General features: G+C 44.0%; 1 protein-coding gene across 2 annotated transcripts in view; it reads right to left on the bottom strand.

Moving 5' to 3' along the window:
• The window catches only part of Col22a1 (collagen type XXII alpha 1 chain), a 231665-nt gene that overhangs the window by 120609 nt on the left and 87187 nt on the right, over positions 1 to 23869 (bottom strand). For both annotated transcript variants that reach the window (XM_021652125.2, XM_060389316.1), the window contains 7 exons: positions 22591 to 22644; positions 21358 to 21402; positions 16016 to 16060; positions 15599 to 15628; positions 15286 to 15339; positions 12295 to 12348; positions 3138 to 3191 (listed from right to left, as the gene is read on the bottom strand). In XM_021652125.2, coding sequence (XP_021507800.1) covers positions 3138 to 3191; positions 12295 to 12348; positions 15286 to 15339; positions 15599 to 15628; positions 16016 to 16060; positions 21358 to 21402; positions 22591 to 22644 — 336 coding nt within the window. The remainder of the gene's footprint in view (positions 1 to 3137; positions 3192 to 12294; positions 12349 to 15285; positions 15340 to 15598; positions 15629 to 16015; positions 16061 to 21357; positions 21403 to 22590; positions 22645 to 23869) is intronic.

Below are 23869 nucleotides of genomic sequence, written 5' to 3'. Positions count from 1 at the left end.
GCCCTGTGGGGCTGTAGGACAATAATTAAAACACAGAATGCAATGTCCCCATAATTTGTATACAGTGATCTCATGCAGAACTGATGTTCAGTCCTAACTCAGATACGTTTCATGCTCCCACCCAGATTTGCTAAAGATTTTCTGATTAGAAAACAGAATTTTACCATTGGTTGAAATTTTAAGGTTAGCATTTAGAAAGCTTTACACACGTGTTCACTCTTTAGAAAGGAAAAGACAGACTCCCTTTTTGTGTTTAACAGACACTGGCTCAAATACTCGTGAATAAAATTAACAAGAAACACGTACAAACTCACACTCTGAAAAGTGTAATACAGGGCCGAGAGACGGCTCAGTGGTTAAAGTGCTTAGTGCTTGCTGCTCCTCCAGAGACCCTGAGTTTGGATCCCAGCACTGACCTTACTCAGCTCCGTTCACTATCATCTGTAACTCCAGCCCCAAGGGGTCTGAGACCCTCTTCTGTCCTACGTGGGTACCTATACACACAAACACATACATACACACACCCTACACACACAAATGCACATAATTAAAACAAATCATCTTTTTAAACAATGGTTGCAGTTTTAAAAAATGAAAATCAAACACTTAGCCGGTGACACAAACTTCTGAATGAAGTAGTTGTTACTTGAATTGTTGGAGACAGCATGATTATTATCTCTACCTGCTTAGGAAGATAAACTGTATATCATTATATATAGTTTACAGCATATAGATAACTTGTAGCTGTAAACATTTAATGCAAAGAAGGTGCTCACAAAACTGAATTAAAAAAAAAAAAAAAGAAACTCCGTGAAGTGAAATAAGGTCCCAGAGAGAATCTTGGAAGAGGACAGCCTCCCTGGGGCTCTCAGTCCACATACTACATGGTGGACTCAGCCCATCACCCACAAGCTGGGCCACAAAGCTCTGGGCCTAGCAGCTTTTGGTTTTACACACTCTACTCATAGGCAGCCAGCCAAGATGAGATGCAATGATGCAGGAGGACTACACTGGCATTTGACAACTGCCTGCCCTGCCCTCTGGCCTCCCCTTCAGGACTAGACCTTCACCACAGACTCAACTTCATCTTTGCTGGTCTGTGCTGGAGATCTTAGGAGCTCCCCCAAACAAACACCCAATTCACAGCACTGCACTGGTCTTCTCTATTCAGCTTCATTTTAAAACAGTAATTTGACATTAGGAGGCTTTGGGGATCTGGAGAGGAACTGCCCTGCCCAGACTAAGCTAATTCCTAGACCCAGTCAACTAAGTTCCTGAGGACAAGATTTTGCTGTGCAAACCAAGGAAGCCCTGGTTCAGGCCTTTGTTCACTGCCTTTTGTCAGGCTCTTAAGACTCTAAACCTTTACAATACCCCTGGACCAAACTGCTCCCGGACCAGACCCCAGTAAATGGAAAGACCATCCCATCACTCAGAGCACACTGAAAGAATTCCAACAGCGGTGTCTTCAGCTGCTGCACACCCTTCCTTACTCACTGTGATTTTACTGAAAACCATAGTAAAGGCTCTTGGTATGCCCTTCCCAGACCTCTGCAGGACTCCCCTACACAGCTCCATACACATAGCACTCCATGCTATGGGAAGCGTGAGGAACTGCCTTGCCAGTGGATTCCATTTCTGATACTCTTGCATGTCTGGATACCAAGAGAACAAAGAGTTGCCTAGAAACATTCCCTCTATCCCAGTCTCTTCCTATCCCACTAAGCATTGTGGGTCCTTAGCATGTGACAGATTCTGGCTACTTAGGTCTTACAGCTCCAGAATGAAGTTTGGTATACAGCAGGTACTTAGAAGTACAGGCAGGATTGGGAAGCAGTGAACCAAAGGGGGAAATGAACACAGGAGAAGTTAGTAACTAAGCCCAGGAATGGTGGGAGGCAGATGGCAGGAAAACAGAGGGGGAATGGCAGAGGAGCAGGGCAACTTCCTGTACACATGGCTGGCTTGAAGAAAGCTTTCTGACCGACATCAAAGACCTGCCCAGTGTACCAGACAGTCCCTACTGTAAGCATTATAATCCCTCTGACCCAATTCAGGATTAAAGGAAGAACTGTAAATTCCATAACAAATCCAGGCACCGTGCAGTATCTACTGTGAACCCCACGTGTCCTGATTCTGAACACAGTTCCCTTGTGAATCAGGAAGCAGTGTGCATGGCAAAGCTACCACAAGAATGCCAATGATGTGTGTCTGTATTACTCAGGTCATCATCTGGCATCCAGTGAAGCTCTGTCACATGACAATGGCCTTGATGTCAGATGTTAACACAGAAAGAAAGGAGAAAACATTTCCAGGCAGCAAATTGGGGTACAGTAGAAAGACATTTACAGTTGCAAATAATTTTATAGAGCTGAATCAATACAGATTTGAGATAAGGTCTCTCCATGTTGCTCAAGCTAGCTTGAACTCGCTGGAGCAACAGAACTTTCCTTCTTCCAAAGCAGGTAGGACAGTGGGTGCACACACCACAGCGACTGTTGGTGGATATTGTATCCTGCCCCACTTTATCTCCTTGGCTCATCCGATCTTACCTTGTTGGTCTTTTTAAATCAGTGGCTTACTTAGCAGACTAGGCTGGCTGAACTCACTATGTAGCTTGGCTTTTACAAAGAAAGGATGGAAGGAGGACTATGACTTAGGACCATCCTTTTCAGCTATTTGTGAGTTTGTTTTTATAACTTTCTTTTTATCTGTATATACTCTTTAGACAAAGTGAACAACTTCATTCTCTTTTTGTCCAACTACATCATGTCTCTGGCTGTATTTAAGCCTATTACTCTTCCTTCTCCTAACTTGCTCCCTCTAGTCCCTTTCTTCTTTCCAAATAGTTCCACTTCTTTCATGTAGTGTATGTGCATTTGTGTGTGTACCCTCATGTGTCCACACACATACACATATGATCAGGATTCCAAATAAGAATGAAAAGACTCTAGCTTGATTTTTGTGGTTTCTTGTTTTGGGGTTTTCATTTGTTTGTTTGCTTTTTCAAGAAAATGGATACAACTGGCTGCCATTCTTTCTAATCCTCTTGATGGTTACAAGCTAAAAACTGCTACCAGGTCACTGACCCAGAGAAAGCAGCATTGTTTTGGGGGAAACTATAAGGCAGTGCTTACCTGTGGCCCCAGCATTCCAGGGGTTCCAGGTGGACCCATTTCACCTTTCTTCCCCTGAGTGCAAAAGAGAAGAAAGGTAACAGTGAGGCGTCATCCCAGAATGCTCCAGAAATAGTGTCTCTCAAAAAAATTCTGTCTTGATGATTCCAGATATCAGCTTAATGCATTGCTGTTTATAAAATTTCAATCGTTCAATTTTACCAATAAAGATTTGGGAGCCTAAAGCCGGGGTGAAAGCCTGCTAGCTAGAGGCAGAGGAAATACCCAGCTGACCTTCCTCTTCAGCCAGCAACCCAAAAGAAGCAAGTCTCTTTCCCCAGACTGTCTCCAAAAGACCCCCTTTTTACTTCTTTAAAATACCTTTTTACTACTTTAAAATGGAGGGACTGTCCCTCCATTTTACTTCTTCTGCATCTCTCTATCCATCCTCCTTTACTTCCTCTTATTCTCCATGTTTCTTTGTCTATGTTCACTCCTTGTCAACTGGCTACTTGCTCTGCCTCTTGTCCTACAGTTGACTTTACTTAATCCTGTTCAAGCATAAAGCTCTTGGATTAAACATGTGTGCTAGGGCTGAAGCACAGGACAACTAGAAACTAGAAAATTGTGTTGTTTTCCAGTAAACAACACAATATTGGGATTTACAGTGTGATCATATATTCCACAACAATGGGTTATATCCCCATGAGCACCCATCAGAGGCTAAATTGGAAGTCAGCAAAGGGGGCTTGTGCTTGGGGTCCAAGAGGTCAGCTTTTGTTTCTAGCTCTTTAAGTAGCATTAAAGATAACACCTAGCCCCAAATTCCCAAGGTGGGGTGAACAAGAGTATTGTTTATTGTGTGTATAGTTTGTTATTGATTACATTATATATATTTGAAAGTATTTTTCATAAAATATATTCTGATCATGTTTTCCCCCTCTAACTCTTCCCAGATCCTTCTCACCATCCTGCCCACCCAACTCCATGACTTCACAGTCCCTAGGTCTCTTTCCTAACCTGCCTGATGGTACTCAGTCTCCTTAGAGAACTGTATGAACAGGTGCAAATCTCTCTTCCTTTCTCCTCTCTCACTCTTCTCACCCCCTAACCCCAACTCCATTCTTCAAAAACTACTACATAGTACATACTGTCTTTATGAGCCTTGTTTCTTAACAGTCATTTTTCTGAGCTGTATGTTACAGGCAGCTTGCTGGGCGCCTCTGACCCCGCCCTGTCCAATCATATAGTGTTCACTCTACTGTATGCATGTGGACAGTCCCCCACCCAGGGATAAGCAGGTCACTGGGTCTGTATGCAGCCTTCTGTGGTAAGAATCTGTGCAGTAAATGTACTACATTTGTGATGAGATCATGGGGCCAACCATCCTCATTGGACCTCAGAGCCCGTCATCAAATATGATATGTACACACATAGCAAGCTTTTATCTCCCTCTGGGCCCAGGACCAGTACTTTCCTTTTGTTACTTGTCGTCCTCTGTCCCTCACTCTTTCCTTCACTTTCCTTTTTCCTTCCTTCCTTCTCTAAATTTCCTTTTCCTCTTTCCTTTTTCTCATCCTTCCTTCCACCTCTTCCTTCTTTTCCTCCTTCTCTTCCTCTCTTTCAATACCACATGAGCACTTAGGACTCACAAAGACTCCCCTAAGGAGGGGTGCTGAGTTAATGTTGGAAGGAAATGCGCCTTGCCAGGGGACAAACTGGATAGAAAGGAGAAAGAGATGAGTACTCAGAAAGCAAATGAGGGTATGACATCCTCACACACTGTGTGCAATTGAGGCACATGACTGAAGGGAGGCTAAGGAGGCCAGCACAGAGCCCCAGAGGGTCTGAGTGTCCTGGACCAAGAAGAGCCATCCAAAGAGTCCAGGGCTGAAAACAACCACACAGCTTTGCTTATTATATGCAGGCTCTGAAGCACACAAACAATCCAGTGGGGCTCGAAGATAGAATAAGGTTGGTCAAGCCACACCTGCAAGCTCAGCATACTCCATCCCACCCAGGCATCAGCTCACTCCTGAGTTACTGCAGTACCTCCTAACAGGCAGCTTCCTTTGTCACCAAGCCAATATGAGCTGACCACACACCCCCCCCTTTACTGCAGGAACTTCTAGTGTATTTGCATTCCTTCACCTCTTTTCCTTTACATTCATAAAATATGCATTTCATTCTTTCTGCCCAAACATCACAATGCATAAGTTTTTATGTCCGAGCCTGCCCTTCATGATCCCATTCCTGCACTTTTTCTCATTTCCTCATACCCTCCTCTACCACCAACCATGACGGCTTCACCCCTCTGCCTTGAACTGGCCAAGTAACCAAAACCCCAATGCCTTTCTCTCAGGTCTTCCTCCTGCGCAGAGCATAGCTTTTCCAGAGATCCATCTGGTCTCTGCTCAATGGCATTTTCACCTGATTGTTTCCTTGGAAACTTCATGCAAACAGCACGCTCTCCGTCTGACCCCTCACCTTGTCAGATATCCCTTAGTTTGCATTACCGCCAGTATTCCACTGATGTCTGTGTTTATTTGCTGCCTCTCTGACCTCCTGAGACACAACCCATTTGGAAGCAAGTACTGTTTCTGGCTTTATTTGCTATCAACCTTGAAGGCCCAGAACAGTACCTGCCACACGGTAAATGCTCAGTGCACATTTGTAGGCTGAATAGACTGCGTTTGAGGTGGGTGTGAGCCTCTTGCACCGTTCTGGGCCCTCAAGGTAGACAGCAGATAAAACCAGAAGCAGCTGAAAGTTTTGTCACAGCTCTAACAACCACTTAGGCCTTGGAGACCATGGCCACACTCCAGCCTCTATAATAACTCCTCTCCCATTTCAACTTGTCAAAATCACATCCTGGGGCAATGCCACTTCCACCAGGGAGGCCCAACATTCATAAGGCAAAATGGAGAAACACATTTGAGATATACATTCCCCACTATCACCCACAAAAATGAATGACTTAGCATCTCAAGGGCTGGGGGCACAAAGCCCTGAGCAGCTGTGATAGTTGCAGCTGAAGCCAGGGAGCAGCTGCTATGCACTTCCTGAATTGGACAGGTTCTTCTGTCATAAAGAGTGATTTTACTAACAGTAGGTCTGCTTCCTGAAATTTTAATTTTCTTCTCTTTCAAACCACAGCCCAGCACATTATCTGGATAAGTATCCGTAATTTGTCACAAGGGCAGATTTTTCAAGTGATTCTGAATGCCAAAATGTTGAGCAAAACTGCTATTTCCAGGGCAGCCTGTCTGCCCATGGAGGGAGAAGAGGCCTATAAATTCTGCACAGCAAATTTTTCCTAGCCAGGATGTGTTAACACAGCCACTGGCAGAGCCATTAGCACACAAAAGGCTTGGCTGTGTGTGTCAGCTAATGTGTGCCGTCTGGTCTTTTGCTCAGCTCTTCTTTCTCCATGCCCCAAAATGTCAAGAATGATCATTTTCTACTGTTTGGATCTGAAACCGGGTGTTCAGGAACTACTTAGAATGTCCTAACAAATCCCTGGCTCCAGGCCCCGGAACGAATCAAACAGTAGCCTGTGGCCCAAACACTGTGCTGCCATCTGTCCCAGCAGAAAGTTTTAACAATGGAGTGTGGAGCCAATGCCACCCAAACTGCCCACTGACAAAAGTCTGTCCACGTTTCTTTCTGAAACCCAACACAAGCCAGAGCTGGTGTGCCTAATGGTATTCGGCAATCGTGAAAACTCAGTGCCAAGAGAAACAGATTACAGTGACACACAACTGGAGTATTGCACAGGATGTGCCTGATTGGTTAGTAAGATCCATGTGTCTTTACAGGAAGCTCGCTTACGGCTGGGAAAACAGCTTCCAGTTTTGATCTCTTGGATGTGGATACACACAACGTTCGAAAGTTGTGAAGGGGTGGAGCCAGGCAGACTTGGTTCTGATCAACCCCAATCTTAGGATCCTGGTGACCCTGGGGACTCTAACACATTTTTGTCAGGTCTTGGATCCCTAGGTAGTGAGTGGAGACTAAGCTTCCACACCTTCCATGGTGCTTTGTGAAAACTAAATGACCGACATGAAAAGAAAATTTACAAAGTTGGGATGGGGTTGAGTGGGTAAAGTGTCAGATGTGCATGAAGGCCTGAGTCTGGAACATATGTAAATTAGCACTAGTGGAGACAGATCCTGGGAGCTCATGGGCCTCCCAGTCTATCTAATCCAATAGAAGAGCTCTTGTCCCAAATAGCATAGTGGAGGAAATAGTAGAGATCATAGAAAGAAAATGCCTGGTATCGACCTCTGGCCTCCATACACATGCACCCACACTTATAAACTAGTATACACACATACAGAGGGAAAATACTGCAAAGTTGCAGCCTGTCCTGTAACAGGCCAACCATTGGTTTCTATCTCCCATGGGCTCTATGCCTGCAAAGGTGTACTCCATTTGAAAAGTGTGCCCTCGTCACACTGGTATGTGGGAAACAACCTGAGCAACACAGGGAGCCTCTCTCTTTAGGAGAAGGGGAGAATCAAATCTGAGAGAATCATCTCATCTCTAACTGATGAGAGGAAAACAAGAAGATGCAAAACATGACCAAAGGAGCCCAAAGGGTGATGTGAGCTTGTGAAAAAAGCAAAGAACAGAGATCAGGAGTAGTTCGGGAAGGAAGCTGGCTTCTCACTGTGAGTTTCCAGGCCCCCTTCCTCATGATTCAATATTCCAAATTTTACACTTGGTTAAAATTCTTGATGTATTTTTGTCTTGTCAAGACAAGAGAGACAAGAATATCTAAGGCATTCTGTTCAGGACTCAGCAGCAAAAAGCTAGGTGACAGCAAATTCTCTCCAACCATATTGGACATCCCCTGTCCAAGGTCTATACCCAGGTGACCAGACACCAGTCCTGGGTCCTGCCCTTCTCCACACCACACAATCATGTGCCCAGAAACCTGATTCCATGTTTGATTCATTTCCTCCGGCACACAAATTATCCAAGAAATTTGCCAATATCATTATATCCTGTTGGATATTCCACATGATGCAATATATTGGACAAGTATTTCACGTGTCTATAAACTTGTGTTTTATAGGTGTGGAACACTAATAGTGCAGAGGCAAGTCTAAGAAGAATAGCTATCACTCTTGTGGTTTTACATCTTAGTGGTAAGAAGCCAAGTTCTCAACCAGAAGAGTATTAACAAATTCCTGATGGGACAGTTGTCTGGGGGTGGACAATAGGACCATAGACCTTTTTGGGAAAAAGTGAGACTTCTGGAAGCTGGAATAAGCAAGTGCTAGAATGGCCATAGGCTGGCTCTGGCTCTTCCGTTGCAACATTCCAGATTCAGATACAACTGTTCATGTCTTAACTCCAGCTAACAGTGGTTCCTGCCTCTTCCTTACCTTCTAGGTCAGGCAAACAGGGGGGTAGGCTAAGGCAAAGTCCATACCTCCCTCCACCCTAGGCAAGTATTCCTTATCTACTGTGCTGTGACAAGGGCTGGGCATTTCTACAGCCTGGGTACCACTTCTCTGCCTTGACCATGTCATTGGACAAAAACATCAGCTTTGTCTAAAATGAATGCATTTACCTTGCCAAAGATTCTGCTGTCTGCCTGCAGCTAATCTCTAAAGAAAGGGGCCCAGATCCCTTCTCCTACCTGATGTTTTAGTCTGTCTCCATTCATAGGTCTCTCTCTCTCTTTGTCTGTTCTATTCCTTCACACAGCCTAAGTGTGCACCCTAGAATTTAGGAGTGCTTCCTGGAGATGTTTCAATTGAAATTAATGAGAAGGAAATGACAGGTCACAAAAGCAAGGGAAGAAGGGATATAATTTTTGCATAAATCACTGTCTCAGGTTTTTCTGAATCAGCCATGGACTAATGTCACAGGAAGCTGCTTCCGAGCCCACAACATCCCAATTAGCTACATCTCTTTTCCATTTTGCTGCAGGCATTGAACTCAAACAACATTCACAGGACAGAACCCAGCCAGAAAAGGTGAGCAATTCCAGACTATCAGAGGGGCAGAGGCCTCTGAATACCCCAATCACTTGAAAAATCACTAGAAGCACAGGGCAAGATATGCTTCCTCAGCAATCCCAGTGCACACTGAAGCAATGTCTTATTCATTGCTCTTCTCTGCTACCCTACGGCCTTTGAGGACCCAACGTCTACCATTTCCTCAGTTCTCACTGCCTCACCTGTGAACTGAGCCAGACTGGGACCTCAGCAACCTCTGTTGCCTCATGTCTCCAGCTCTGGCCTGAGATGCCATTTTTATCGTTTGGTTATCAGGGAGCTCCTAACTGCTGATGTCCCTCCTCCCTGTAACTGTCTCCAAACCCGAATGGTTGTGCTCAGAATGTAAGCCTGCTCTCCCCTGTGATGGTATCAAACATCACACTGAATCCATGCAGCCAGGCACAGAGGAGACAGACCATTGCATGCTGAGCACTGGGGTAAATATTTGATGAAACTTCAAGCAGATTTGGGTTGGATAATGGCATTACCATTCGGTTTCTCTTAAAATCCTCTGTCTTTTGGAGACAGTGTGCTGAAATATTCATACACAAATTATGGGACTAAGAATTGCTTCCAAATAACCCACTGGTGGGCAGACTGAGGATAGATATAAATAAAACAGACTTTTCCATGAGTTCATAAATGTTGAAGTAGATACTGGGAACAGAAAGGGTCACTTAGCTCTTCTTTCAACTTTTGCATTTATTTTATTTTTTTTTATAATAGAACATGGTGAAGGTAGCTGATTGCCCCACACTTCATACAAAACAAATGCTACAGTCCTTCAGTGGCATCCAGGGCTCAACACTAATTGTTCTCAGGTTCTCTTACTTCATATCCCCGGCTAGACCTTTGCTAGCTCTGACGATGCCTTGCCTAGACACACCTAGCAGGCCCTGCCCCCCCCTCCAGCTAAGGCTGCTTCCTCTGCATAGTATGTCCTTTCCACAGCTGTCAGTCTGGCTAGGCCAGCCTCCTCACTGCATGAGAGCCATCATTCTCTTCGTGGCCCTTCAGCATCACCTTCATACATGCTAACTGCTGTGTCTGCATTCCTCTGCCTACCAGAACATCAGCAGCATGAGGGCAGTTACCCTCAGTGGTCCCCCAACACAGCCAGTCAATGATGAAGAAACACTTGTTGAGAGAATGGACTTACAGTGGAAGAAAAGATAGGAAGATATAAGGCTGGGGTTGGATAAGGGTAGGAAGACCAAAAAGAGAAAGGAAAAGATGTGGAAGGGGAAAGGGCAGGTGCAAAGTCCTCAGTACAGTTTCAGCAGTTCTGGAACAGGAGGCCATGGCAATGGCTCTTTTGGGTTTAACTGATTCATACCCATGGATGCAGACGACACTGCTGGATGTGGGTGACGCACAGAAGCCACAGTATTCCACTCTGTGGGACACTTTCTATGTCCCGTAACCATCTTCAGCATCCCTTTAACTACAAAGCTGCCCTAGACAGCACCTGCTACACATCACTCCCTGGAGGCTCAGGAGCCTTCTCTAAGCTGAGCTTTCCCTCTCCTCTGAATATCTCAGCATCTTTATCCATCTCCCTGGAGACTTGACAAATCTTAGCTTTAAGGGACTGACTTTGAGCGTCAGACTGTTGAGCTCTAAATCTTTTTGGCAAATCCTGAGACAGATAGCAGAACATCTGTGCATCATCAGAGCTCAGCATGAGCAATGTGAATATACAATGCACTGAGAGGTTGAACAAAAGTAAGGCAGGCTTTAGAGAGGTATGTAGTCCTGGTCAGGAACACCTAGGGGCCATTGAACAACTGTCTTCTACAAGGGTCTGGCCTTGAGTCACAGAAGCTACTGCCAAGTCTGGCACCTGGGTGGAGCTTCCTACATTCATATGTCATCCCACTTCAGCCACATCTCTACCCTACCCACTCCATCTTTTTGCTTCGCTTGACTCTCCTCGTTCTGTTCAGCAAATCTCAAAAACCAATACATCTGCTCAGTTCCCAAGTCCCTTAAGCTGGCTTACGTATGGACTAAGCCCAGCCTACATTTTATATGTGGTTGGTGTGGCTCATGGAGTTAAAGCACTTCTTAGCATGGCAACAGCTGATTTTAGAAACTCACACAGTAGGTTCAACAATTCAACACAATTGTTCGAGAGTTCACCAGTAGGCAAGAATAGGTAGCATCTGTTGAGTGATTTCAGGAAGAAAAGATAGGAGTGTTGTGGGCCCAGCTGCCTCAGTCTACCCAAAGCATGCATGCAGAAATCATTCTCCAAAAGAAGCTACATAATCTCCAGGCTAAATAGGGCATTAAGGATGGTAGAGACTGCCTCCATCAGATGCCGGGACCATTTCTCACTCTTGAGTCAGTGGTTCCATGGCCTCTGGATGAAGCTCTCTTTGCCAGGAGCTTCCTGCCTCACTATTGGGTTTAACCACCCTCTGCAGAGCTCCATGTGGAACTAAAAAAGAGATCACAACCTTCGGAGTTAGATTACAGTGGGTGTATAGGCACTGTACTAGGAACTGGGGACACAGCTGAGTCTGAGTCCTGGCCAGGTTGCCTTGAAGCATCCAGCAGAGTATCTGGCTTGTGTATGCTTTTGCACCTCTCCTACCAAAGCCCGTTACAGTATCCCAGATGTGCAAAATTTGACATAAGAAGACAGTTAAACTAAACTTAATTACATCAAATAGACTACCATGAGATAAAATATTCAATAATGATAGAGATCTTTAAATTAAAGTTGTAACATTTTGGCATATTTCTCCCTTTGTCACTATTTTCTTTTAGACCTTTTCTCAAAAATAATTTCCACATAACCTCCTGTAAAAAGCCCTGGCTACTACTAGCCTTAGTCAGATGCTTATCTCTACATTATAACCCCTTACTTGGCTTCTTTACTTTTGGAATTCTGATTTCTCAGGGGTGTGTGTCCCTATGTATCAGACTCACAGCCAACCACAGCCTCTTCTCTGGGTCTCCTAGGTCCAGATTAAGGCAGAGAACAAGGTGAATCCTTAACCAGATTAATGAACTTGAGCCAATCTCTCAATTTTCAATATTCACTGCAAGCTCCTGGGGCTGAGGCTGGTCTTGAGTCCTCTGTTGGATGTCATGCAATGGAGGCCATGCAATAGAAGCCAGCATGGGCGATCAGAAAGGGAACATAGTTTACTTACTCGGAGACCTTGAGGCCCAGGGGGTCCTTCTCTGCCTTCTGGACCAATCAAACCCTTTAGGAAGAGAAAAAGAAAAAGGAGGGAGAGAATGTTACATGTGGAGTTCCATGGCCTGGCATATGCTCTGCTCTTTCACTCTCATTGCACAGGGACATGCCACTGCATCCAAACGGGAAATTATGGGGTCAGAAAGGAAGCATAAATTTATGTACTGCCATCTGTTCTAAAAGATACAGATTTGGGCTTTTTGAAACATATTTAACCAGGAAGACATGGGTACTGTCTCATACTCTGCAGAAGAACAGAGTAGGAACTGCATATGCTGACTTAGTAGTTTGCATAATGCACGCAGAGAAGAATCATGTAGACCAAAGTGTCTAACTCTTAAGTCCGTGCCTATTCTTTCCATATTGCTCCCTCAGAAGGAACTAGCTTGGGTTTTCTGTATCTTGCAAAGTATTAAAGTTAGTAAAACAGATCTTGGAAAGAAGGCTCCATTGTTGAGAGCACTTGTTGCTCTTGCAACAACCTTAAGTTCAGTTAACTATAACCCACATGGTGGCACACAACCATCCATAGCACAAGGTCAAGGGGATCCCATTCCTTCTTCTGAGCTCCACAGGCACCAGGCATACATGTAGTACACTTACATACATGCAGGCAAAATAATCATGCACATAAAGTAAAAAAATAAATAAACCTTAAAAAGTAAAGTTGGTGCATAAATTTTTCTAGGAAAGATACTAGTCAATTAGAAAATGAATGCTGATGGCTGTAGATGCTGTATGGGCTCTGAGGTGAGGGTCACCAGACATTGCCAAAGCCTGATCACTTCTTCTATACAGTGGAGATGATGCATTCCTCTGCTGAGCACTTGGAAAGACCACATGAAGAGTGGACCCTCAGACCTCTACATTCCATTATAATTGTACAGAACACATGGGAAAGCTGTATGGAAGAATCTCAATCAAGGCCTGGCTCCATCACAACTTCTTGGTGAATTTTGTCCAGAAATGTCTTCCCTGAACTTCTTTCCTTATTTTAGATAATCAAGCATTACTTAGGTAGCATCCCTATGGCCAAATATCCTATAACTCTTTGGTGACCAGATAATATTTAAAGCCACAATCTTTCCTTTCAATAACACTGTGTGAGTGGAAAAGTGAATACACCCATGGCATGGTAGAAACTGCATTCACAAATTCTCCTTCCTTGTAAGAGAACTGTGCTAAGCTCGGGTCACACTAGTAGGGTAGACCCACAGGAGTTACTCTGCTTTAAGCATGGAGAAATGCTGGGCATTGAGCAATGAGTGGGCACTTTGGTAGTTTAGCCATGCATTGGTAAGATTCCCAGAATGTGCTTTATCCCAGGGAAGGGAGGGATAATGCCAGCATTCAGATGCAGCATATCATATGCCGTTCCCATTTAGAGAACAGGATATATTTTTCTCTCCCTGGGGTTGCTGAGCACAAACTCGAAATCTTTCTATTCTTTGCTGAAGTCACTAAAGCCAGCTTCTGAGTTTTGCTCAATTCAATGAATATTTAAGAAGCAATTGCTCTGTGGATGAGCTTTGAGGTAGGTGCCACTGGAGATTCAAAAGAAAGTAATGATTAAGGTTGAAATCCATTCTGGGTCTAGCAAATCTCCAAGAGCACTGACTTGTACATCAGTCTATTTAACCCACACAGCAGGATTATGTAAGGAGTGATGACAAGGATAACTTTCAAAGTAGAGGTAAATCTGCTGTGCATTAGTGTCATTGGGTACTGTTAGCAAAGATGCACTTTTACATTTTAAAAGAACACCACAGGTTATATAACTAAGTCCTGCTCTACAATGACAGGAGTGTACAGCATGTAGACCATCTTCAGTACCGCGGACAGTTCTCTGAGCATCCGTTCTTATTCTAGCAGAGGAACCTCAGAGAAGCTTCCAGGCTTTCTCCATTATACCTTGCAGGATGAAGAGCACCCAGGATACATAGACAAAGACTTGGGTTGATTTTTTGGTTTTGCTTCTTGATAGCTTTTCAAGTCGCCCAACCACTACAATACCAGTTCCTCCACTGCTGCAGATAAATATAAAAATTCATTGTTCAATAGTGGATTTAGAGTGTATATTTGTACACAGATAGAAACTAAATCTCTCAAAGATTACACTTAAGCCAGACAGAAAGCTCTGAGCAGATGAGTCTTGGAATGGTAGAGCAGAAGATAGCTTTATTGACCCAAAAGTTTTGATATTAAATTTTTCTCCTTACATTGAAACCAAACATTGTCTAGGTTTCTCTTATTTTCCACGCCTTGTCACAGCATCCTAATAATGAACAGGCTCTAAAGCTCAGTGTGACTCAACTTTATAGACACAGTTGCTTTATCCCCCTCAATAAAATACAGTGATTCCCGTGTTGCCTGGGAATGCAGATTTAATCTCCCACCCTGAGAAAATTCACTATTTTAAATTATCCCCATGGGGTTCACTGCCATTTGTATTAATTATTCTTAGGATTTGAACTTTCACCATAAATGGTCACAGCGACCCTTCATGTCCTCCTTGCAAATGGTTGTTTTTCACATCATTAAATCCCTAACAGAGCCAGAAATCATTGGCTATATGCACAGAGCCTCCAACACAGTCAAGGCTAATTGGAGATGTGGGGAAAGCAAATGTGCATGAAGTGGTTCAACTGGCGTTTGAGTGTCTGATATGCACAGAAACAGCAGACCAAGAGTCCCTGATCTTGGCCTGCGTGAGATAAGGGGCTCTGTGTGCAGGCTACATGATATCCATACTTGATTCTCTGCCAGCAGCAATGATACCTGTCCACAGCTAATTGTCCCATGGAGAATGGTGTTAACTGTAATATCTACTCCCGAGTAACAGCAAGGCTTCTGGAATAATTCTCCATTCAGTAACAGGATACAATAGACATTTTCAGGCCTGTCCATATTTAGACACACCAACCATTGAGGAAGAATGACTTACAGGTGCTCCTGGAGGCCCAGGTAGGCCTTGGTGACCTCTTGGTCCAGGGGCTCCCTGAAGGGACGAGCAAGCAGGCATTAGTCACCATTCTCCTCTCTACCTGATCAGGGACACCATCACCCATGGCCCTTCACTGACCAGAACTTACTCCCCAAACTCCCAGAAGAAACTGCAAGCATAGGTACAGGTATTGATTCCCAGGTAGAAGTCAACTACATGAATCCCCGAAAGGATCCCTGAGCCCAACTCCATAGCTGTGGTCTTTCTTCTGCTGCAGCTTCAATCTCCCCAATAAAAAATACATTCTCCATACCTGTTCTCCCTTCAGGCCCTCTCTCTGCACCTGAGAGACAAATAGGAGTTAGCAAAAGCATCATCATTTCCTCAACAGCAACGAGACACTCTCAGTCCCATCCCAGGTATCTACTCTGTATGCCACGATGCAGTGGCTTCTGACTCTTCTCAAATACGATGCTGAAAGCTCTTCTTGTAAAAGGTTTTAACAACACACATTAAGAATACATAATAATGGGTTTCATTGTGGTCTTTTCATGCATGCATGTAGTATCCCCGATTACATTCTTCCCTCAGCAACCACTAACCTCCTATAGATCCCTACCCAAGTCCTGTCATCAGTTCAGCTCTGCTCTACTTTTCCAGGTCAGTATTCTTTCAGTGACCCAATCCCATTACCATATGAGTGCATGGGTGCCCACCATCAGTGACTCACCACAGAGCCTGGCACACCAGGGGGTCCTGCAGGCCCCATGTCTCCCTGCAGAGAGACAGAAAGGACACTACCAGTTACTGTTGCCACATTCTCAGGCTCTTGCTTATCCCAAACACCAAGAGGATCTTCTCTGTGTTCCACCACACATATCATCATCATGCCTGGACTTCCCTCCACCTTGGAGTACTCTAGAAGTTCCTGCATCTGATTCTTATCTTGCTGTCAAGCCCACAGGCCGCTGGAAGGTATGAAACTTTTCTTCTCTCTTGCCAGTGTCCAGGTCTAATGGCTGTTTTGTGAGATTTCTCACATACACAGTCTCATTAATAGCACTGGACCCCCATTCTGAGGATAACAGATGTAGCAGGCTCTGTGTTGGACACAGGGACAGCGGTAGTCCCTGCCTTTGCAGGGGTTCTTGTGCTAAGTTCGTGGTTTAGCACATGGTCAGCATTTATCAAACATCTACCCAATGAGTGCTAAGAAAACGCTGTGAGGATTCCCATGCACTTTCATTGTCATCATACACAGTCATGTCCCATGTCTTCCCCTCCTTCCTATGTTGGTCACCTGGGCTATGTTGGTTCTGGTTCTATCAGGTTGCAAAGGCCATGAACTGCATCTTAGTTCTACATGAGACATACCTGTCAACTGTGGCAATTCAAAACTCTTGATTCCATGACTCCAGTGTCCGTTAACTAAGGCTGGGACGCTGCACCTAGCTAACACGCCTAGCAGGAACAATTTTCTTTTATCTCCAGCCCTTCTCAAGCAGTCCAAAGCATTACTGAACAAGTGAGCCAATGTATAAGGGGGAACTGAACAAATATGAAAGCCTACTAAATCTCAAGTCTAAGTAGGAATAACTAGACAAGGTGTGCATGCTTGCCACTGCCTACTGCATTTGGGGATATGTTCAATTGGTGAGGCACATCCACTCTCTGCTCTCCCTTCAGACCTTCCCTTTGAGTTCAAAATCAACACAAAAGGAACCTTTTGTCTGCCCAACCCACCATGTCCTATCTCTGCCTGAAAACAAAACAATAATCACCATTATTTGTGCATATCACCAAGTGCACTTCTGAAAAAACCCAGTTGCTCTTTGATCTGTTTTACATGTACATGTTTGTTTCCATGTGTGTGTATGTATGGAGGGCACATGTGTGTTTATGCATGTGAGTGCCGGAGGCCAACATCAGATATCTCCTTCAATCACAATTAATTGAGGCAGGATCTCTAGCTAAACACCAAGTTCACCAGATTGGTTATCCTATGCTGGCATAATGTTATTGTGCAGCATGTAAAGTTTACTCTTGTTCATTCAAATCATGATTTTTCTACCCCACTATCTAGTTTCCATCTGGACATGGCATAGTGGTGTTTATTCTAAACATCTCCTTTTTCAAGTTTGTGTAAACATACCCACAATTTGTTTTCTGTTCTGCTAATAAAACGCTGATCAGCCAATGCTGAGCAGCAGAGAGAACAGAGTGGCACATCCAGGTCCAGTGAGGGGAGGAGAAAGAGAGGAAGTAAGAGTTTGAGCCACAAGGAGAGGTCAAGCATGTGGGAAAAGTGAGGATTATTAAAATACAAGTGCAATGGGGAATTTGGCTGGCAGGATGCTAGACTAACTTGGAGGGTTTTGGATGGAGTAATAATTGCTCAGTGTTGTGCAAAACGCTAATTAAATAAATCATAGTCTCCACATGTTGTTACTTAGATAAATAGCTGGCTAAAGATAAACTGCTGCACTAATCTTATTACATTAACGTATCACATTAATAATCTTTCTACAATCCCACGTAGTCAATTTGTCTTGAGGATCTATTGTCTTTGACTTCCCACTTAGGTGCCAGGGGTACAGGCAGAGCACCACACCAATCTATTTTTTATTGTAAACAGAGTTAGAGTTCAATAAAGCCACCGAGAACCTTCCCAGACCCTCCACTGCTCTTTTATATGTGAAAAAAATGTGCCTAAAACACAACAGGAAAACCTGCAATTTTATAAACTAATTTTAAATTTTAATTTAAAAATATAAAAAATAGCTGACTGACAGCTTTCCTTGCTTTGAATTCATTTTTGTCTCTTACTATACTGATTGAGTTCTTCCTGAGTTACCTTATTTTTTGAGTTACTATAGAATGAAAACTCACATACACACACACAAAGAGAGAGAGACAGTACCTTCATAACAGGTACTCGTGAACATATATGTCCCATATACTCGTGCTCTAGCTCAAATAATCCCTCTGCATTTCTGTATTGATATTTAACTTCTCCGAGTTGGTTCTGGTCACTCTATACTTCTATAAGCTTTATTCATACTTTGGTAACATATGATTGGTCGCAGCATGTCATAGTTAGGATTTACATCGCTTAAAAAAAGCACCATGAACAAAAACAACTTGAGAAGAAAATGGCTTATTATATTTATTCTTCATACCACAAGTTCATCATCAAAGAAAAATCAAGGCAGGAACTCAAGGCAGAAAAAGAAGTCAGGAACTGATGCAAAGGCAATGGAGGAGTGCTACTTACTGGCTTGTTTCTCATGGCTCATGGCCTGCTTATAGCTGACCACCACTCCAGGACCACCACTCCAGAGTCTGGTACCACCCATAATGAGCTGGGTCCTCTCATGTCAATCATTAAATGCCCCCAGATGCTTACCCACAGGGCAGTCTGATAGGGTCATTTTCTGAACTAAATTTCCCCCTTCACAAAGTGCCCTAGCTTATGCCAGGTTGACATAAAACTATAGTATAATACACACCTATATTGTAATTTTGTGTGGATGCCCTACACACATATGGACAGGCAACATTATAAATGGCTGAATAATGAATGTCTCTGGGTTCATCATGAAAAGCTATAGCTTGTCATTAAGATGACGAGACAAAAGCAAGGGCCAATAACAGTCATGAAATAAATCAATACATGTTTAATCTCTTGCAGCTCAGAATGATATGAAATCTCTCAGTATATTCAATTTTCATTGAGTAAAATAATATCCTGCTATTCATCCATAACAATTGTATACTCATAACCGATAGTTATTGGGAAGTTCTTATTGGCCATGCCATTCTCCAAGGACCTAATACAGATGAAGTATGTCTCTGAGTTAACAATTTTTTCTCTTTTAGAGAAAAAGAAACTGAAGCATAGAAATGTAGATTGTTCAAGGTCAAAAATTTAATAGTGAATATATTCAAATCTTTTCCAGAGTCATATTTTCAATTATATGAAATAATCCATTTTTTTTTACTGATTGATTTAGCTACCCTCTAGGATGACCCCCATATTCCACTATTCATATATAGTACAGGAATCTTCACAGAATGGTGGTCTCTAAGTGCCCAACAGCAAGAACAGAAGGGTGCTGTGTGATTTTCATGCTGAGATTCTAAGAAGGGCTGTCGCTTCTACTAGGTAATTTGCCATTTCACTTTATTCAGGCCATGTGCTTTGTGAAGCAATCTCCACTGTGAAGAGCATGTGTGGAGAAGCCATGTAGCCCAAGAGCACTGGAGAACTGGGTCCACCAATCCACACACACAACTATGGGAGTAGATTCTACAGCCCTAGGGGATCCTTGACATAGCCACAGCCCACCTCAGGGGACCTCATGAGCTGAAACAACTTGAATGTCCCTGCATTATTGCTCCAAAATACCATGAAATCTTGAATGCTGTTGTTAAGCTACAGGGGTTTGGAGTAATCTGTTATAAAGCAAGGAATAACTGATACACTGGAGATGATCCAGTGCAGTTTTCAACACAACCTAAGATGCTGTGACATATATTAAGGTGCATCTTAGATGGTCATTTGGATTAAATAAAATCTATCGTGGGGTGGTCTTAGGCAAAAAAAAATTTTTTGGGGGGGGTCTCTGTCTCTTATCTGTAAAAACAAAACCAAACAAACAAACAAAAAAATTGTGGTTCTCATGGCTTTCGTGATGATTATAAGGTAGCAAAGATCAAAAACCTTAGATTTGCTCTCTCATAATTAGGTGAGGGGCACCAAACTACTTAAGCCTTACTGCTATGCAATTATCTCTATGAATGCCACAAGTAATGTTATTGTGACACTGACCTTCCACCTTTGCATTTGCCATGAGAAGCAATAACTCAGCATTTCCCCAAATATGAGAAGATAAACAAAAACAGGAAGACTCAGATTTGGCCTAAGTGACTTGAACAAGTAACTTCCTTTAGGATTTTACAACCCTGCTGGAGTGTATCAAAGACCTGAATACTGGAATTATACAGCAATGCAAATCTCAATTGTACAACAACCCAACAAGGAGAAAAAGTTAACTCAGCTAGAAATGAAGCCGAGGTGAGCAAGAGGGAAACCTAACATTCTGCAGCCCTGTCCCTCACTGGAGAATTTTTGCCCCTATTTTCTATTGATTGACTCTTTGATTAGCAATGCACACTGTACACATCAGATGCTCTGTAAGGAATTCATGGAAATCCCTTCTTTTATTTTAACTGTCTACAGGAAACCTGTCTATCCCAAGATGACCATCTGCCTCCTGCTAAAGTCACTCTGAGAAGCAGAGATGCAAGGCTGCTCTGAGCCAACCACAGCAACAACACACAGCATCCAATCCCCCCACCCCCAGACTCCCCATCCACCTCCATCTGGGCCACTAACTCATTTTCATCTCTTCTAGGTCCCTCCAGGCCTCAGTAAGAATATATTCTATAGTCCTCCCACACGTGAGTCTATCTCATCATCTTTCCCGCTGTGAAACTAAACCCACACCCCCTCCCTTCACTCTTGCTTTCAGACTGGAATGCTTGGCAAGGTTATTCTCTGTGCACTCATCTTTGCCGCCACTTCACATCCTGGAAAGAACTTTACTTGCAGCCCGTTTGGTTGAGATGCAAAGTTCTAAGCACCACGTGTATTAAGCTAAGCCTTCCGGATAGCACTCCAGTGGGAAGGGATATGACTGATAGCGTTTTCAGAAATGACACAAAGCATTTGTAGGACTGCTATGAAGAGAGAAACAAATGGCAGAAGAATATGAGGAAGAATATGAGGCAAAAGAATAAAACAAAAGAGTTTTAAAGATTTTTTTTCACTTCTTCATAGCATTCCGTAGTCTAAACAGCATTTTAAATAGCAAAATATTTTAGTAATCTGGACTTTGGGTAGTGTTTTCATTTAGGGTTTGTTTTTAATGGCCATTTATTCTTGAGGTAGGAAAACAATTCAAACGCAACAGGCAGGACTGATTTGGGAATTCCTGATAGCCAGTGAGCCTCCTCTGTGTGTAGCCTTTTCCCAGAGCTCAACCTTCCCCCAGGTTCTGGCTTGCTTACCTTCTCTCCCTGAAGCCCTGCCACACCAGGAGGTCCAGGTCTTCCCTGGAGGAAAATAAGCAAAGGTGGATTATAGCAGGCTCCAGGGTGTACAGAGATGTGTGTAGAAGTCGGGTGGGGCATTCAGGGAAGTGTAGTTTGAACAGTGGTTGAGTGCTTTTTAAGAGCCCAGGTTCCTCTGACTCCAGGCTTCCCAGCTAGCTTCCTTTCCTGCTAAGAAGTTCTTCCTCTGGAAATCTGAATCCTGCATCACCATGTTGCCATTTTTGGAATCATGCTGGTATTGCAACTGGGCACAACAGTTGAGAAAGCACGGGAGGTCACCTTTTATGTAAAGATGGGAATGGCAGAGAGAGGACCTCACAGGATAGGAGCATAAACAACCCAGATCTGCCTTGGTCCAGAGGGCAGAGGGAAAAGCCTGATGGACTCCTTTAGAAATGCTTAGAGGTCTTGGGCCTAGATGGTCTCCAAATGAGAGAAGAAAGATTGAATGTGTCTGTATTTAGGCCAGGACTCTAAAACTACCACAGAGAAACTGAGGCTCATAGAGGTAGCAACTGTGATGTCAAAAGCATGGGGCTACTGTTCTTCAGGTCCTTCCACTGTGGTTCCTTCTGAGAGAAGCCAGCAGGAAAGAGTAAGCATGCACACAGGAAAAGGGAGGAGAGACCTGGGTTTGCCCTTTATGTGCCTATGTTATGTTCCTCAGGCAATGAAAGGACTTGCAGAAGAGCTGCACAAGCTGTAGCCACCCACCAGGAGATGGAATGCAAGGGGAATTTATTGTAGTCCATGGAAATGTGACCATCTGTGCCCAACACTCTTGCTCCTGCTCAGTGGAAGTCCAACTAAGCCACCAGTGTCCGGTTTCCAGTTTATCCTTCCAGAGCCTAAAACTATGATGCACTTTCTCATGAAAAATCCTTGTGTCCATGACAGCACAGTCATGATTTATTTGTGGATTTCTCAGCTCCATCTCCTTCATCCATCTCAATACATCCTACTATACACAGCATCATCTCCTTCTGCATTAATGCACCCTGCTGTACTCAACTCATACTTCTTGCTGAGTATTTGGGTTGATTCTAATCGCTGTGTGTTGCAGGCACTACCCCTGTATGCCCACCCCTCTGAGTATGGGCATCACTAAAGGGCTTTACGCTATGAAAGCCGAAGTTCACCCATTCTTGTTGCAAGTGTCATAGCCCAAAAGCCCCAGAACCCACTTACCTGTTCTCCAGTCTCTCCAGGCTTTCCAGGAAATCCATCTATGCCTCGCTCCCCCTGGCAAAGAAGGAAAATGAAGAAATGAAGACTGAACAGTCTCCAGAGAGCAACTGGATTGATTCCCCTGTGGTCACTGTCACAGAAAGGAAGTAGCCTAGGCCCTGAGTGTCCAAGCATGCTGAAACCCCCATCTCCATCAACCCCCCCACACACATATGAGAGAGCTAAGCACATCATAAGCCAGCATCCACACTTCTATCTACTCGCCATCCCATCCCCTCAGATTCACGTGCAGTCGCTTTGACTCTCTTATCCCATGCAGTGCCTTGGACAAGCATCTTCTCTGTACTTTGTGGGAATAATAATCCTTCCCCTAAGACACCGATGAGTCAGTGAGATGTGCCATCCTCTCTGCTGCATTCTAGTTTCCTTTAGCTGGAGCCCGTGGAAGTCAGGTGTTCCACGTGAGCACACTGGTGTCTAGTGTCCTCACCTGGAGTCACCACCCAGAAGGGCTTCGAGGCCTCAGGGGAGAGGAGGAAGTAGACACTCCACCAAGGCCATTATTGCTAATATTAGGAGCCTCTTGGGATGCCTCAGCTGGCGTGGCTTCCTTCTTTCCCATGTCCACCTGCTTTTTCTTTCTGCTGGCTGCCCTGCTCCCGTAGGGCTCAGCTTCAGTTCACTTCCTTGACTTCTTCAGCTAATTAAATGCCCTATGCTGCCTCAGGGTTCACTCGCTTTCCTCTGCCTCACCTCCCCTAATTTAATTTGCATTTATTGTTCTCTCTACCGGTTGGTCCACTCTCTACACTATTGTGTGTCTTAGGCCCAGCCTAGAATCTCATGGTTCAGCTCCAGGTTACACTAAATTGCAGAAACACAGAAACTATTCTGGACCCTTCTGTTTCCCAGTTGCTTTATTTTCCAAATTGTGTTTGTTTCTTTTGTTTGTTTGTTCTGTTTTGTTTTATTTCCTTAACTCGGGTGCCTCCTTCCTTTGAGAAGTTGGTTTTGGACACTTGACTGAAGGTTCCTGCCAAGCACTGAAGCATCCGAGGAGCACAACTCTGTTGGCCACAGCCTCCCCCTGTGACTGCAGGGCGGGTGATGTTTTCCCCAGGAGAAGGTTGCCCCACTCCTATTTCCTCTGAGGACTGCTGGCTAACTGAGGAGTGTTCCTCTCCCTGGGGGGCGAACATTGATGCTTCTCCTGCCCATGTGAAGCGGGAGATACGATACGATACGCCAGAGCTGCCCAACAGAGCTTCCCAAGTGCTAC

Source organism: Meriones unguiculatus, chromosome 8 (genome assembly GCF_030254825.1).
Source record: "Meriones unguiculatus strain TT.TT164.6M chromosome 8, Bangor_MerUng_6.1, whole genome shotgun sequence".
NCBI classification, from domain to species: domain Eukaryota; kingdom Metazoa; phylum Chordata; class Mammalia; order Rodentia; family Muridae; genus Meriones; species Meriones unguiculatus.
Note: the sequence above shows the minus strand (reverse complement) of the source record. Positions and strands in the feature narration are given on the sequence as shown.